General features: G+C 42.1%; 2 protein-coding genes across 7 annotated transcripts; both read left to right on the top strand.

Moving 5' to 3' along the window:
• The first annotated feature begins 598 nt into the window (after window positions 1–598).
• LOC111981234 (density-regulated protein) lies at window positions 599–11,375 on the top strand. Of its 6 annotated transcripts, none has more exons than XM_070449533.1 (7): window positions 599–695; window positions 3,275–3,393; window positions 3,532–3,638; window positions 3,743–3,830; window positions 10,378–10,494; window positions 10,606–10,745; window positions 11,058–11,375. In XM_070449533.1, the coding sequence occupies exons 2-7, from the start codon at window positions 3,285–3,287 to the stop codon at window positions 11,100–11,102; spliced, it is 606 nt and encodes a 201-aa protein (XP_070305634.1). In that variant the 5' UTR covers window positions 599–695; window positions 3,275–3,284; the 3' UTR covers window positions 11,103–11,375. The 6 variants fall into 6 exon arrangements, with proteins under 6 accessions (XP_070305634.1, XP_070305633.1, XP_023868183.1 ...); XM_070449532.1 differs by lacking the exon at window positions 599–695 and adding an exon at window positions 986–1,069; XM_024012415.2 differs by lacking the exon at window positions 599–695 and adding an exon at window positions 1,025–1,202 and having other exon boundaries at window positions 3,532–3,636; window positions 3,750–3,830.
• A 400-nt stretch (window positions 11,376–11,775) lies between these two features.
• On the top strand, window positions 11,776–13,559 carry LOC111981233 (hydroxycarboxylic acid receptor 2-like). The gene has a single exon (XM_024012410.2). The coding sequence runs from the start codon at window positions 12,039–12,041 to the stop codon at window positions 13,047–13,049; it is 1,011 nt and encodes a 336-aa protein (XP_023868178.1). The 5' UTR covers window positions 11,776–12,038; the 3' UTR covers window positions 13,050–13,559.
• Window positions 13,560–17,793: the final 4,234 nt, after the last annotated feature.

Genomic DNA, 17,793 nt, shown 5'->3' with positions numbered 1-17,793 from the left:
TGTTTCTTAGGGGTGCACGATCAGTAGCTAGCTAACTTGCTTTGGCTAACGGGGGTTTGCTTGAAAGATAAACTCACATCTACTCCGATAGGACTCCCTTATTTCTGCTTATCATCACCTGTTATAAAATGACAACAATGCCTTGGTAGTTTACTTATTTTTCCACTTTCGAAGCACTGTTTCCTGAAGCGTTCTGCCCCGTTCTGAAAGAACTCACTTGGTTTACCGTCATATCGTGCCTGGATATTTGGCCAGGACGTGTCGTTTTATTAATTTGTTCGTTTTGAGAGACTCATTACTAAGCACTTCCCCACACAAAACACATTGTGGGCGCTCCTCGTTATTTCTCAAAATGTGTATGAAAGAGACAGAAAGTCATCACTGTATTTGCGTTTCATGACGATTGGGCTCAGTCAGAACTTGTGGCTAGCTTGAGTCCATTTCATGGAAGCGGTGAGTGATGGCGAGCGGGAATAACAAGTCAGTGGCTTGAACGACTGCGCTGCAGTGTGTGGGTCGCGGAGTGATCTTCAAGTAAACTGCAGAAAAAAGATCCGGTAAACCGCGAAGCACACGGGCATCTCCCTCTACCACTCGCGCAGCAGCCAAACTGAGCAGACACCACTGCTAAGCAGAGAACGCACTGAACGGAGAGCGCAGTTCACTTGGCCAAATCAATTCCACTAATTAATGAAGTAATTATACATTTACGTCGCGACCCACCATTAACAGGTCCGCGACCCATACTTTAAGAAACGCTGGTGTAACGCAATAAAAAATAAACTTGTGATGGGTGCGGACGATTGTCAAGGCATACATGTGAATGCCTGTCGTATAACGTCAATATAAAACCATAATAGGAGTTACATATGTTAGATATTTTTTACTTTATTTTTCATTGCATTGTAATGTTATATTAAATGCAATTTATAGCTATTTCTTTGACAAATTGTTTGTCTTTTTAGAAGTGATAATGCAGGCAACTAAGACAACGCCTACTATTTATTGCCGTAGACGTGCGTGCGTTCCAAGAGGCATTGATAGGACCCCTAGCCAAATCAGGCATTAGGTGTGAGCCTCAAGCTGTTAAAACTAGTGGTTATAACTAAGCATTATTCTAATTAAACGATTTGTTTTAACTTTACTTAATAATGCTTACGGTTTTGTTAAACAGTCAACAATAATAAGGTCGTTTTCGAGGGGTATGTTGTCTTTCCGTTGATTGACTTGGAGGTAATGCTAGCTAGCTACTGCTGTGTAACATTGACTGCGCCGTTAGTTAGTATAGCTAGGTACCTAGCCAGCTATGAATGAAGTCTCAGCCAAGAATCTAGGCAGTTGTCAAAAATATTAGCTAGCTCACCAGCTCTTGAAGCTAGCTCGCCAGTTACCATAGCGATCTAACTTGTAGCTAGTCTTGGATATATCCTAGCTATGATTGTCTGTATGATTGGTCACCGTTTACAATAAAATGTTACCTTCCAATTTTGTCTGGCAAAGGCACCAGAATATAGGCATCATGCAAGTTAGCAATTTAACGCAATTGCTGGCTAATTATGTCTGACAGACTGAGTTTCAACAGCAGATGTATGGAAATTGTCATACAATTCTACCTATCTTTGACTTTGTGAATTAATATCAATCATCTTTGTTGCTAGAGATTGATCCTCAGCCTGTTAGCTAGCTAAGACCGAGGTACACTACATGACCAAACATATGTGGATACCTACTCTTTGAACATATCATTTCAAAGTCATGGGCATTAATATGGAGTTTGTCTCCCCCATTTTGCTGCTATAACAGCCTCCACTCTTCTGGTAGGCTTTCCACTAGATTCTTGAAACATTGCTGCAGGGATTTGCTTCCATTCAGCCACACGAGCATTAGTGAGGTTGGGCACTGATGTTGAGCGATTAGGCCTGGCTCGCAGTCGGCGATCCAATTCATCCCAAAGGTGTTCGATGGGGTTGCTTGTAGGGCTCTGTGCAGGCCGGTTAAGTTTTTCCACACAGATCTTGACCAGCCAGTTCTGTATGGACCTCGCTTTGTGCACATGGGCATTGCCATGCTGAATCATGAAATGGCCTTCCCCAAACTGTTTCCAGAATGTTGGAAGCACAGAATCATCTAGAATGTCATTGTATGCTGTATTGTTAAGATTTCCCTTCACTTGAACTAAGGGGCCCAAACCATGAAAAAACAGCCCCAGACCATTATTCTTCCTCCACCAAACTTTACAGTTGGCACTATGCATTCGGGCAGGTAGCGTTCTCCTGGCATCCGCCAAACCCAGATTCGTACATCGGACTGCCAGATGGTGAAGCGTGATTCATCACTACAGATAACGCGTTTCCACTGCGCCAGAGTCCAATGGCGACGAGCTTTACACCACTCCAGCCAACGCTTGGCATTGCGCATGGTGAGCTTAGGCTTGTGTGCGACTGCTCGGCCATGGAAACCCATTTCATGAAAGTCCCGACGAACAGTTATTGTGCTGATGTTGCTTCCAGAGGCAGTTTGGAACTCTGTAGTGAGTGTTGCAAGTGAGGACAGACTATTTTTTACATGCATCAGCACTCAGCGGTCCCGTTCTGTGAGCTTGTGTGGCCTACCATTTCGCAGCTGAACCGTTGTTGCTCCTAGACGTTTCCACTTCACAATAACAGCACTTACAGTTGCAGCTCTACCAGGATAGAAATTTGACTAACTGACTTGTTGGAAAGGTGGCATTCTATGATGTTTCCATGTTGAAAGTCACTGAGCTCTTCATTAAGGCCATTCTGCTGCCAATGTTTGTCTATGGAGATTGCATGGCGGTGTGCTCAATTTTATACACCTGTCAGCAACTGGTGTGGCTGAACTAGCCGAATCCACTAATTTGAAGGGGAGTCCACATACGTCTGTATATATAATGTATGACATCATGTAGCTGCTTAGCTGAAGATGGGGGTGTTGGTTAATTTATTGAGTTGCAATGTCACTGCAATAGCAGCAGCAGCACTATTCTGTCAAAAATATATTGCAGCAGTTTATGTGGTGAAGTTTGGTGTTATGCATCCATGTTGACTGACATGGCAGGCCATGACTGACAGGCATCTGTTTTCAGTGCTTTGACAATGTATGTTTGCTGTCATCAGACCAATCCATTGTTGAGGGTCCAGGATCATGACTAAGCCATGTTGTTAGTGGTAAAATACTGATTGTCGATGATTCTCACTGTTCGTTCGATTTGAAGGCATACTTTACCTAATTAACCTTTTTCCCCTCTGTTCAGATAATCGATCATGGCTACTACTGAGAATGCAGAGACAAGTTTACCAGAAAACAAAGGAGACCATCATGGGAGTGCTTACCCGAACACAAAGCACCCAACGAAAGTCCAGTACTGTGGAGGTAAGTGTATGATTGCGTCCAAAATGGCACGCTATTCTAGTGATCTATAGATGATCATGGCCAATTCCTAAAACATTGTTTTGTAATGTCACATTATTGTCAAGGTCTAACACTTCTCCATGTACTTTTTTTTTGCAGTGTGCTCCTTGCCAACAGAGTATTGTGAGTACATGCCTGAGCCAGCCAAATGCAGGCAGTGGCTGGAGAAGAACTTCCCAGATGTGTTTGCCAGAATGAGTGTAGGTGAGTTCCATCAGACAGTCTCCCACTCCCTCCCTTATTTTTCCTATCAGGAAGATGGGTGCTGTTATATTAAAATACTTTATTTTTTTTCTTCTGCCTTACTGGTCCGGTAGGAAATGCTCCCAAGCAGGACACCGGCTGTGAAGAGGCGCCACCTGTTGGAGAGGAGGAGGAGAGGAAGAAGCAGAAGAGAGGTCTGAGTTCAACTCTTTAGTTTTAGATTCTTAAAAAATGCTTCCTTCCTCCTCAAATCCTAACCCAGTGTTTCCCTGCACACTCTTCAGGGACCCTCTAGCCGGTCTACATACTTGTTATATTCCAGACTATTGTTCTAGTCATCAAGCTCTTAATTGGCAGTTGCGGTGCATGTGTAAAATTACTGGGGTAGCCAAGCCAGGAAAAATACATATTACAACCTATGTGTAGTGATAATTGCATTGTTTGCTCTGTAACCCGTTAGGCAAAGACAAGTCACACAGTGGCTGAATACATTTAACCACACTTTTGTTTCCTAACAAAACCGGAGAGTAGCATCTTTCCGATGATGTCCACAATGCAAATATTGCATGTAACAAATAGTTACATGACCTACAGCAGGGATGGGCAATTTACGACCCACAGCCCCCCTTTTGTAGGAACTGTGTAATTTTGAAATTTGGTTCTGCCTCAGCAGTTTTTCTCTTATGTTTGTCAGTCACTGACAGTCACTCAATTAGCCACTCAATGTCAGCAAAACATTTTTTTATTGATAAGTTAGTCTAGCAGCCAGCGATCTAAACTTGTAGTAGTCATGGTCGAGTTACTGACCGGGGTGGTCCCCATTGATTTTGTAAGTCACGCTCACTCAGATATCATTAAAAACTGCAAACATTTCTCTCCACCCTATGGAAGAATGTGTAGAATTGCAGGAAATTAGCTGTAAACGGACATTTTTTCCCCTTTGCCCCATGGCAAAATGAGTCGAATCTCATGAAATCAGTTATAAAATTGCTAAATCTTCTCTCCACCCTAAGGCAAAATGTGTAGAATTGCAGTCAACTTGCTTTTTAACTGCAACCTTTTCTCTATGCTCCATGGCAAAATGTCTAGAATTGCAGGAAATTAACTCTAAAACTTACATTTTAGGGCTCACAAAAGTGTAGGGCTGTGGGTATGCAGACAGCGAGCCACTGTGGCCCCTCATGATGAGTTCAGATTTTTTGGGCCCCCACCCCCATCAAAGCTGCCCATCCCTGACCCTCAACATGGTCAATCAAGTTCATGTTTCCTACATTTTACAACTACTAAACAATTATTGATTTAGAACCATGGAGAGTTACCGCAAGTCGCAAAGGAAATAGGAGCTGCCTCCGCTATTCTAGCATCATTTCATCATCATCAAATCAACTATAGCCTATGCTTAGTCTAATGAAGTTAAAGAAACCAAAAACAATTTAGTCCAATCAACGTAAGCTAAATATAATGTGGCTGTCCATGGTACTGTTTTGTGTGTGCGTGCATGTCGAAAACTTGTTGACATGCTAATGCCATCCTACCCTCTTTCATGTTTCCAAAATGGTCTGACTGTCATACAGTACACACTTTTAGTTTTTGTTGTCCTAGACTAGGCTACCTGGGTAAAATGTTTGCCAGCCAACTTTCTCTCATGGGCAACGATGAGCCAGCTAGTTAACGTTAGCCTTCTTACATCTAGTTACATATTGAACTTCCATCCACTCAGGCCAGGGGCAAAATATATGTTTAATGGTTTGATCAGAATCACTGTTATAATCAAATAAAACCACAAGTCCAAATCCCCATCTCCATTTAGGAAAGGGCCGATATTCTAGCTAACTAGCCACTGGAGGACAACGAAGCAATATGTTTTTTTTCTGTCAATGACGTTTTGCTTTTATGTGATTTGATTGGTGTGAAGCTTGGCCTCCCTTAACTTTTTGGGGGTGTGCTAGGACCTGGTTTAGCTAAACCCTGATTGGCTATTTTTTGTAGGCTTCCCTTGCTATACGGTATGAAAGTCCCGCCAACTTCCTGGATCATGTCCTTCAGGATTTTTTAATGGCCTTCAAGATTATATAATCAAATTCATGAAAACACAGTTATATGTAATATGTAAAATTCTATTTTTATTTGTGGATTAATTAAATTCTACCCTATGAAGGTTTTATAAAAATAAAATGCAAACGAAAACCTTCATGAAAGGCATCATTTAGAAGTAAATTATTTCACGAATACAATTTTACATATGACCGTGTGTTCATGAATTTGATTATATAATATTGAAGGCCATTCCGAAACAGCCTGGGACATGATTCAGGAAGTAGGCAGGACTTTCATACCGTTGTATTGAATTCAATAGACGAGTTGGTTGTTTAGCAACAAAACCGATGCGTGCGAAACTATAGGCCAAAATATACTGGGTTGGATTAGATTGTTGACAACATGTAAACTATATTTAGTTTCCAATGTTCATTGAATGCATTAAGTTGCACAATGAGCACTTGTCTGTCAAATCTGTTGTTACAGTTGTTGGTTAGCTAGCTAGCGAATTTTAGACATATTGACGTGACATCAGTCAACACCTCGACATGGTATCAAGAACAAACTAAAACTAGCTGAAATGAGCCACTTACGATTCCCCACATGGCAGTTTCCTGTCATTGTTGCTCGCTTTCTGGCCATCCAGAATCACAACAACACATGTACTTCTGCCCCATTGAAGCGTGCGCAACATTTTCGTGATGTTCTCCGCTAACTTGGCTAAGAGTTGAGGAAAGACTGACTGCATCACTTCTTATTTTTATGAGAAACAATGTGTTGGAAATTTTTTGCATAGTCAACTTACACACAGCACTGAAACACACACGTACCCCACCAGATTTGCCACCAGGGGTCTTTTCATAGTCCCCAGGTCCAGAACAAATGCAAGAAACGTACAGTATTATACAGAGCCAACTCCCTTCCATCTCATATAGCGCAAGTGAACAGCAAACCTGGTTTCAAAAAACAAATAAAGCAACACCTTATGGCACAATGCCTCTCCCCCATTTGAACTTATTTGTCTGTGTATGTACTGACATGTATGTGTAACTGATAGATGCATGCACACTACGTTGATCTTTTAAATGTGTGTAAATTGGAGTCTTTTGTCTGTAATGTCTTTTTTCATTGTTTGTCGTACCCGATGATGTGTATAAACCCTGGATGACTGATTTGGGGGCGTTGTATTGAAGCCACCGCACAGCCATCTTGGCACTCCTCCTCCATTGTAAAAAAATATTTTGGAAGCTATAGAAATCCATTTATTAATGTCTACTAGGTTTGCAAAAGGTCGGAAATGTTTCATGGGAAGTTAAGTCCTGGAATTTGGGGAATTTTTATTAAATTCGTCAAAAAAGTTAGCTTGTAACAGTGAACCTTTTTTTGTGGGATGTACATTGGGCAATTCTAGGTCTTGTGGCATATTTTGGTTAAACTATCCCCAATTCAATGGAATTGCAACCCTCTTCTTCCATCACATGTGCAGTGCACTCTTCCAGCACATGTACAGCTGATTCTCAAAATCTTGCACACTAATGAGATGCTATTGAACCCACACTACTACACTGTCTGAGCCAAGGACTACATGCTTTCTGGTAAGTTTTGATTACAATACTGGGTGGGGTGAATGTATTTGTTATGACATAATTTTCTGTTAACTAGTAAATAGTAGCCTACAACAAAGTGTGTTTAAATCATTTCTAACTTGTTAACAATTTCTGCTAGTTAGTTTTTGYTACCATGTGGGTTTTAGCTTGCTTGAGCCTGCTAACTGAGGAGTGTTAATTCACCTGTTTCCATACATGTTTCATTTTAAAACATGCATCTTACAAAGGAGTTGTTTAATCGAACTATTTATCTGTACATGGAATTGTATTTGTTTGTTTTTTTTACTCCTTTTTTCTAATCTTAACAGGAAAATGCCACGGGCACTATCTGATGTGTAGAGACATTTCACTGCAGCTGATGTAGATGGAAAATCTGTGTACATTTGTAAATACTCTGCCAAATCATATGTGAAGAATGCAACAAAGATGCAGAATGATGTGGCCAAGTAGATAAAGTTCCCTCAGCGCTCACAACAAGCAACCTCTGACAAAAGTCCTTCTACTTCTATTCGAGGTGAAAATGATGAATCAGACACCTTATCGATAGCAACAGCTCATGGTCCTCCTGGAATCAGAAGTGTTTTTTGACTCAATGGAGGAACGTAGTTAGAGAAATGCGGATGAATGTCTTGCTCGAGCTGTGTATGAAACTGGTTCACCTCATGCTCACAGGCAATGTGTATTGGAAGAGATTTCTGAACGTTTTTCGCCCAGCATACACCCCTCCAACCAGACATGCTTTATCTACTAATTTGCTGGATGCTGAGTTCAACAGAGTTCATGTGAAGGTCAAGCAAATCATAGAGAAAGCAGACTGTATTGCAATCTTCTCTGATGGGTGGTCAAATGTTTGTGGGCAAGGAATAATTAACTACATCTCCACCCCTCAACCAGCATTCTACAAGAGCACAGACACAAGGGACAACAGACATTGCAGATGAGCTGAAGGTAGTCATCAGTGACCTTGGACCACAGAAGGTATTTGCACTGGTGACAGACAATGCTGCGAACATGAAGGCTGCTTGGTCTGAAGTGGAGGAGTCCTACCCTCACATCACACCCATTGACTGTGCTGCTCATGCATTGAATCTGCTCCTCAAAGACATCATGGCACTGAAAACAATGGATACACTCTACAAGAGAGCCAAGGAAATGGTTAGGTATGTGAAGGTTCAGGGGAAGGAGTCTCTCCAAGAAATGGCTGTATCACAGTCTGCCGATATAGACTGCCCCATCAAGAGGATCCTCCTGGATGATGTATTTTGGGAGAGAGTGGGAAGCAGCCTGAAACTCCTGAAACCTATAACAGTAGCCATTGCACGGATTGAGGGAGACAATGCCATCCTGTCTGATGTTCAGACTCTGCTTGCAGATGTAAAAGAATAAATCCATACTGCCCTGCCCACTTCACTGTTGCTCCAATCAGAGGAAACTGCAGTTCTGAAATACATTAAAAACCGTGAAGACTTCTGCCTGAAGCCCATACACGCCCCAGCGTACATGTTGGACCCAAGTATGCTGGCAAGAGCATCCTGTCTGGTGCAGAGATCAACAAGGCCTATGGTGTCATCATTACTGTGTCTCGCCACCTTGGCCTGGATGAGGGCAAGATTCTTGCAGTCTGGCGAAGTACACTTCCAAGCAAGGGCTTTGGGATGGAGATGCAATATGGCAGTCGTGCCAACATATCTCATCAGCCACCTATTGGAAATGGACTTTGTGGATCGGAGGCTCTTTTCACTGTTGCCTCCATCATCCTCCAAATCCCACCAACATCAGCCGTGTCAGAGCGCAACTGGTCCTTGTTTGGGAACACACACACCAAAGCACGCAACAGGCTGATCAATACAAAGGTTGAAAAATTGGTGGCTGTCCGGGCAAATTTGAGTTTTTTTGAGCCTGACAACGAGCCATCCTCAACAAGGTTGGAAAGTGACAGTGAAGATGAGGCCTCAGAGTCTGATGTTCAAGAGGTGGACATTGAGGAGGTCCAGGGAGAAGACATGGAAGCCTGAGAGGAAGATGACCATCATTTTACAGATGTATGTTGGAAACGTTTTTGGGAGATGCGATGGATCATTCAATATTCCCTTTCTTTTGTTGTTCAGTGAAATCATCCCATGTGAAGAGTCAACTCATTTAATTAAAGTTCAATTCGTAACTAAATAGTTTTTTTATTTCTATTGGAAAGATTTAATCATTTGCAATTATGTCTACTTATGATAAGGTAAAAGGTTTATGTTTCTGTCTCCATTTGATATGGTAAATATATCCAATACAAAAAACATCTACATTTAAAGGGTATTAATATTGATTTGCATACATTTCCGTTAATTCCCATATTTGCGTTAATTCCCACGGAAAATGTCCACCTCTGAATATTCCCCAAAATCTTCAACCCTAATGTCTATATACGTTTTTGACACATTTATTGTATTACAGACACCTTAATGCGCAACTTTTTAAATTATGTGAGTTAAACATAAATAGAAAGAAAATACTAAGTTTTTCTTTTTTTTGTTGCTGAGAATACTAATGTTACTGTCCCCACTACAACAACAAAATACTTAAATACATGTAATTTTGTCCTTGACACATTTTAACTGAAATAGTATAGAATTACATTCATTCCTATGGCGGACTGCTCCTACTAGAGTGTGCCAATATTGCCGACTGGTGGCTTCAAAGCCTCTCAATGGCCAGTACGTAGCGTCAGCAATACAGGGTCAATATACATCATTGGTCGGACTCCAGCAAGACTAGCTGTTGCCATTGGCGTCAGCTATGGGGCATCCTAATAAAATATGTCATATGCTTTTTGGCCAGACAGTATCAGATACATGGGCTACACCTACTGAGACAGAGAGGTGCTGTTTCCCTCGCTCTGATGAGACAATATTTTTGTTTTTTTATAATTGTTTTATTGGTCAAATTTTTAGGAGTCCTGGCTTCCCTTGGCATCCATGACTACACACCACTGTTCATTGGTTGAGTCCGGTGTGTTAGTGCTGGTATAGAACAAACGTGCAACGGCTAAGGGTGTCTGAGGACTGGTTTTGGAGACTCCTGTTCTAATCTGTTTGTTCTGACTGTCCAGGTGGCAGAGGACAGATCAAACAGAAAAAGAAGACTGTGCCTCAGAAAATAACAATAGCTAAAATCCCCCGCGCCAAGAAGAAATACGTCACACGGGTCTGTGGAATGAACACATTTGGTAAGACTACTGACTGTCACACACACCTTTACTGTAACCACCTCTTTAAAGACATGGACAGACCAGTAACCTTGTTTTTTTTGCTTGTGACTGTGGATGTCCTCTCTGCAGACATTGACCTTAAAGAGGCTCAGAGATTCTTTGCTCAGAAGTTCTCCTGCGGCGCCTCTGTGACGGCGGAGGATGAAATCATCATTCAGGGAGATTTTACAGATGACATCATTGATGTCATTCAGGAGAAGTGGCCTGAGGTAAGAAAGCTGCATTTACTCTCCCACGTCACATAGATGATGGAAAATAGTTACAGTAAATAGAAAGATTAGCCTGTGTGTACCTCAATGAGGGCCGTCACTAGTTGCCACAGTCATAAACCCTGCCCATTTCTACAATTTATTTTCTTAAAATGTGATTTTAAACTTAACCCCACTGCTAACTTTATGCCTAACCTTAAACCCAAAAAGCTCATTGTTTTAATTTTGTGGCTGTGGTAACTAGTGCAAAACCTCAATGAGACATCACAGCCCTACACACGCTCTAGCCATCTGTCTTTCTGTCCGTTGTAGGTGGATGACGACAGTATTGATGATCTTGGAGAAGTCAAGAAGTGAAGACCCGACGTGTGCTTTTAGTGAGAATGGATGTGACCTGTTACAACAACAACAATAACCTGGCCAAATGTACACATTAACATTAAAAAAGGAGTCTTTTATATCTATTTTATTTACTGTATAGAAACTGTTGACTCGGCCACCCCACTTGGCATTTTTCAGTTTTTGATAGCTGCTCTCTTGTTTGCCAAAGGTCTGGTCTGATGATCTGAATCCTTCCAAAACGCTTTTCACTCGGCAAGCTTGTAGGGTAATAAATGTCGGTCTCAATCACTTGTTCACGCTTTAGTCCTTCATCATATCACTATGTGTATGTACACGTCTCACTCTACTGTCTGCACTGTGTTCATCCTGCCTTTGTGTAATTTAATTTCATAAGACACATCTTCCACACATCTGTGGTCATTCTGTGGGCAAGGGGCAGGGTCATCCACTCGTGCATTTTACCAGTAAGGCTATGGTCTAATGAGTCTTCTCCAATAATCCATTGTCCTAAAACAATGATAAAAAATACATTGGTACGGGTCAAGGTCTGAGAGTAGCTCACTTTGAAACATCATCATTCGGAGTGTTTTCCGTTTCGTGCCTACTGAACATGACCCTGTTTTGTGACCTTTATTGTTTTCTGGGAACCCTTGATGTCCCTTATATACCCATGAGTATAATATTTCCACCAGCATAATAGTTTTATAATGAAGCCATAATCCCTGGGCTGTTAGTATACACACGCAGAGCCATTTCCCTATGGACAAATAGCACCCCACAAGAGAGAACACACTCCAAGTTGTTGGCACTGGAAGATCGTTTGCATGAGCACAAACAATAAAATCCCTGATCCCAGGAGGTGCGTAGTACACCCTATCTGCAGGTTGACTCTTCAGAGGGGGGAAAAGTTGCACACAGACGCTCTCTAGTCCGTAGCGTATCGTTTGACCCATGGCGAACTTCACTACTATGGATGACAACTGCTGCGCCTTCGAATCTCCCATTCTGGACCTGGTCCTGCCTCCTATCCTAGTGCTGGAGTTCATGTTTGGGCTGATGGGGAACATTGTGGCTTTGTGGATGTTTATCTTCCACATGGACACCTGGAAGCCCAACTCTGTCTACCTCACACACCTTGCCGTGGCTGACTCCATCGTCCTGTTCTGTCTGCCCTTCAGAGCCGACTACTACAGACGTGGCAAACACTGGATCCATGGTGATGTCCTGTGCCGGCTTATGCTGTTCCTGTTGGCGGCCAACCGTGCCGCTGGCATCTTCTTCCTTACTGCGGTGGCCGTAGACCGTTACTTCAAGATCGTTCACCCTATGAACAAGATCAACCGGATGGGCCTGAACTATGCTCTGTGGGTGTCTCTGGGCCTGTGGGGCCTGATCATCGCTGCAACCGGGTACCTGCTGGCCAATGAACACTTCTTCTACCGCAACAACCGGACGCAGTGCGAGAGCTTCAACATCTGCATGGGCTTCAGCCCGCTGTCTACGTGGCACAACACCTTCTACGTAATCCAGTTCTTCCTGCCAACCACCATCGTCACCTTCTGCACCGTCTGCATAACCTGGCAGCTGAAGAGCAAGACGATTGACACCGGAGGGAAGATCAAGCGGGCGGTGCAGTTCGTCATGGCCGTGGCACTCATCTTCATCATTTGCTTCTTCCCCAGTACGGTGTCTCGGATCGCTGTGTGGATCCTCAAGGCCTGGTACAACGAATGCCGGTATTTCCAAGAGGCCAATCTGGCATTCTACACCTCTGTGTGTTTCACCTACTTCAACAGTGTGCTGAACCCCATCGTATACTACTTTTCCAGCCCGGCCTTCAACGGGACCTTCCTAAAGCTGTTCAACAGACTGCTGGGGAGGAAAGAGGAGGAGGAACAGTCAGCCTCGCCTGTGAATGGGACCGGGATCGGCAGTCCGAACACAGTATCAGGGAGGATCTGAAGTGGTAGTTAGTCACTTCTAACCACTGATCTGGGCCTGGGCATGTACTCGCAAAGTGTCTCAGAGTAAGTCTTATTCATTGTGGTCTAAAATACAAAACTGATCCTAGATCAGCACTCATACGTTGAGACCCTTTGTGAATATGGACCCAGAAGTATCTGACTGTGGTTATTTCTACTCCTAGTGCAAGGTTCCCCAACTGGTGGCCCACAGGTGAATTTATTTGTACCCCCAAGTTTTCTGAGCAAAACAAATCTATATTTAAAATTTTTGAAGTTATTGTTGTTGGACATAAAATATTGTAAAAACACCAGCAAAAATAAATCAAGTGATTTTAATTATGGATATCTGTTCCAAAGAATTCCCACACATAAAAGACAAATACAATATATATGTGATCATATGTAAATAAATGTAAGCAAGGTTTGAAATGATTGTTTTATTTATAGTTATGTTCTGGCCCCCTGACCATGCTCAAGAATAAATCTGCCTGCGGCTCAATCTAATTGATGTTCCTGTTCTAGTGGAATATTGTTATCTGTCAGTGACCACGTTTACATGCGCACAGTATTCCAGACAGTAGCTCATATCCCGATTAAGGTCTTATTCGGGATAAGCTGTTTACATGCACCTTTGATATCCCAGTCATGTGTATCCGTTTAAACATGAATAAACATAATATTCCTAATTTAAGTATATGGGTTAAATGGAATAGTATCTGAAATATGGAAATATGGACACGGACTGTAAGCCTGTAACCTCTCACATGTAGAGTAATATAATATTAACCCCTGCAGAAATATGCATATCTTGCAGTGAAATTATAATTATATTATATGTACATTTTGTCTAGGGAACAGAAGTGAGAAATATGATTTATTTATTTCAGCATCTATTGATAAAATGTTAATGTGCTTGTAATGTGTTATCTTTGACACTGTTATGCAAGCAGATAGTGTTTCAACAAAATAAAATATGCAGCCAAGACGAACTGAAGTCTTATCAGAAACATGTTTTGTAGTTTTTCTCAGCTTATCATTTCCTTAAAAACGGTCAAACTGATGACATTTGGACATTTTGCACAGGACCAATCGTACCACTTTTTAGGAGTTTTCTCCCCAGTCCCTAAACGAAACAGACAGACAACCTTACCGGTGTTAACTAGATTACTAATGCATTCATTCTATCGATGTGAGACATTATTCTGGTGAGCACTCCTTTATTTAGTCTTCTGGGGCAAAAGGTTATGACAGAAGAGAAGCTACATGTATCAAACTATTGACAATGTCCTACCAAATGTCGGGAATTATAATATGGCTTACCAAATGTCGAAAATGATAAGCAGAAACGTGTCTAAATTAGGGGTGAAAGTAGCCAGTAGTAAATTATAGTAAATTAATTATAGGCAAAATTATTACGTAATTATCGTGGCTCGAACTGCGCAGGTAGTCTACATTTTGAAGTGATTTGTTTGACAATCAGATGAAAACATCATCACACAACACCCCATGATATGCGAAACTGAGCCTGAGTAGACCGCAAAAACAACAGTAAACGGGATAAAATGTTTGCGTGTCACAGTATCCCATCTTATATCAGCATATCCCAGGCATGCATCAACTCAAAAACAGAATACTTGAGTATCCCGAATAATAAAGGGATATTGGTGTGCATGTAAACATGGTCAGTGAAGAATCTCGAACCAGACGTGAAGGAAGCTGAGGGTGGAGATAGGCGTCTGCAGAGAAGAATGCCTATTTTAACATTAAAGATAATCATTTTTGTTGCTGTATATTGGTTGCTGTATATAGCCAACAACCAAATGTTATGTTGATGTTCGATAGCTGAAAGTACAAATAAATAGGTTTGAACAATTAACAATTTGCATGCTGTATAACACGGCAATCATTCATGTAGTATTTCATATTTACAATAGTTAGTCTTTGATTCGTTTTTTTATATGCTTATGATTAAAGTAAATTCTTTGTGAATGAATTGTCATTTCCACAAAATATTTCGAGAGGGATTATTTACAATGAAAGTCTTACTTGTCGAATACAATGACTTTCCAAGTGATACAAATGTGTTTTGTGAGGCTGTCTAGGGTTTTATAAGTGCTCAGCAATGCATGAATGCGTGTTGTAAAAAAGATCACAGATAATGTGGAATATTTAAGAGTTTGCATAAAAGCACATTTCATTGCTTGTTGTTTTATAATATTTACAATATGATTTTAGCGATCACTCTACATTTAATTAACACACCCTTTGATTATATTTGGGCTATGTTTATTATGCCTGTGGAAATAACACAGTGGATGGGGATGGAGGGAGAAAGTTCAGACGAGGATGCTTCGACTGACGTCAGTCGGGGGAAGGGCTGGCTGCTGAAGAAAACTTGCGGCGCAGGGTTTGGGTATTGTCGGGCTTACTGCAGCATCTACCTGGTTATCTTAATCGTTTCGATCAAAACAAACAGTGATTTATCGACAACGCTTCAGGTAAGCAATAGATGTTTTTACATAACACGCATATCCCCATTGTTTTTCTTTTTATGCAATGGAAAGCTGCCTAGCTAGCCACTGAAATTCCGACAGGGAGGGAAAGAAGCGAAGGCATCGGGAATTAAATCCACTGGTCCAAAGCAGAAGTGCGTAGCGGGTTAGCTAGCTAGTTATCTCCGCAAGTGATTATTCTCTAATACAATACATAAGTGGATGAAAGCATATAACGTACTTTCAATAAAGCAAAATTGCTCAATAAGGTTGCAGCTCGCGCTAGGTTTGTCAGCTAGCCAAGCAGGCGTCAGTCACATTCAGACCCGGATATGCCATCATTCCTATGTTCTAACCAGCTGGTGGCTAGTAGTAAATACCCAGCTAACATAAACTATTAAAAGTAACCTATCTAATATCTATCAATATCATCACTCAAGAGCCATATAGCTAGATAACTTATAGCCATTATGGAAAGTTGCAGTGAGTGCGGGTGTTGACTGGGATGAAGAGAGATGCACCTGCTTGGAGAGACTGACTAAATTGAGGTCAGCAAAGGCAACTTGTATCCATCCTCAGTAAAGCTGTACTGTAACTGATGCTTTGGTCAGCTAGCTAGATATTTGACTAGCAAAAGCAAACCATTCCTCAATCATTACTTGAACCACTGTCTATCTATTTTACTTAGACACACCTATGCTATGGTAAGATCATCATTTTACATTTTAGTCATTTAGCAGACGCTCTTATCCAGAGCGACTTACAGTAGTGAGTGCCTACATTTTGTTACTTTTTCTTATCAGCAGATAAGCTTAAAAGTAACGGTTAACTTGGCGTTGTGTCAATATTCATGTGTTATAATACGTGTATTACGATCTGGAGAGTGGTTATACAGAGAGTTAATAGCAGCCAGAGACAATAACAGCTCTATTTGACAGCATCATACTGGAATTGTTTTGTTCTAACACCGAGGGGGAGGAGCGTCCCTGTCTACATCACCATGCAGGGAGAACCGTGCAATTGCAGCCTGCAATTCCGGGCGTTCCTACATTCCAGCATCTACACAAACCCCTCTTTATACTTCTATTGGTCGATTTTTAAGCTAGGACGGGAGAGCTCCAGTACATTAGGTGGCGTTAATGCACAATAACGTTGGATGCCAGCCGCAGATAAACCCCACACAGGGCGGGGGCGACAACGGTAGCTAGCTAGCCGTACAGCGGTAGACAGTGTCCTTCGTCCCTGCCTGTCAGGCACTGTTTTTCCGCAGTTCTATTAACAACGGCGAGGGCAGATGTTCGGCAGGAGGGAGTTTAGCCAGGTAAACTCAGCAAAAAAAGAAACCGCCCTTTTTCAGGACCCTGTCTTTCAAAGATAATTCGTAAAATTCCAAATATCTTCACAGATCTTGATTGTAAAGGGTTTAAACACTGTTTCCCATGCTTGTTCAATGAACCATAAACAATTAATGAACATGCACCTGTGGAATGGTCGTTAGGACACTAACAGCTTACAGACGGTAGGCAATTAAGGTCACAGTTATGAAAATTTAGGAATAAAGAGGCCTTTCTACTGACTCTGGAAAAACACCAACAGAAAGATGCCCAGGGTGCCTGCTCATCTGCGTGAACGTGCCTTATGCGTGCTGCAAGGACGCATGAGGACTGCAGATGTGGCAAGGGCAATAAATTGCAATGTCCATACTGTGAGACGCCTAAGGCAGCACTACAGGGAGACAGGATGGATGGACAGCTGATTGTCCTCACAGTGGTAGACCACATGTAACAACACCTGCACAGGATCGGTACATCCGAACATCACACCTGCGGGGACAGGTACAGGATGGCAACAACAACTGCCCGAGTTACACCAGCAACGCACAATCCCTCCATCAGTGCTCAGACTGTCCGCAATAGGCTGAGAGAGGCTGGACTGAGGGCTTGTAGGCCTGTTGTAAGGCAGGTCCTCACCAGACATCACCGGCAACAATCTCGCCTATGGGCACTGTCGCTGGACCAGACAGGACTGGCAAAAAGTGCTCTTCACTGACGAGTCGCAGTTTTGTCTCACCAGGGGTGATGGTCGGATTCGCGTTTATCGTCGAAGGAATGAGCATTACACCGAGGCCTGTACTCTGGAGCGGGATTGATTTGGAGGTGGAGGGTCCGTCATGGTCTGGGGCGGTGTGTTACAGCATCATCGGACTGAGCTTGTTGTCATTGCAGGCAATCTCAACACTGTGCATTACAG

The sequence above is a fragment of the Salvelinus sp. IW2-2015 genome, linkage group LG20 (assembly GCF_002910315.2).
Source record: "Salvelinus sp. IW2-2015 linkage group LG20, ASM291031v2, whole genome shotgun sequence".
NCBI classification, from domain to species: domain Eukaryota; kingdom Metazoa; phylum Chordata; class Actinopteri; order Salmoniformes; family Salmonidae; genus Salvelinus; species Salvelinus sp. IW2-2015.
The sequence above is the reverse complement of the archived record's forward strand: the minus strand, read 5'-3'. Positions and strand labels throughout refer to the sequence as shown.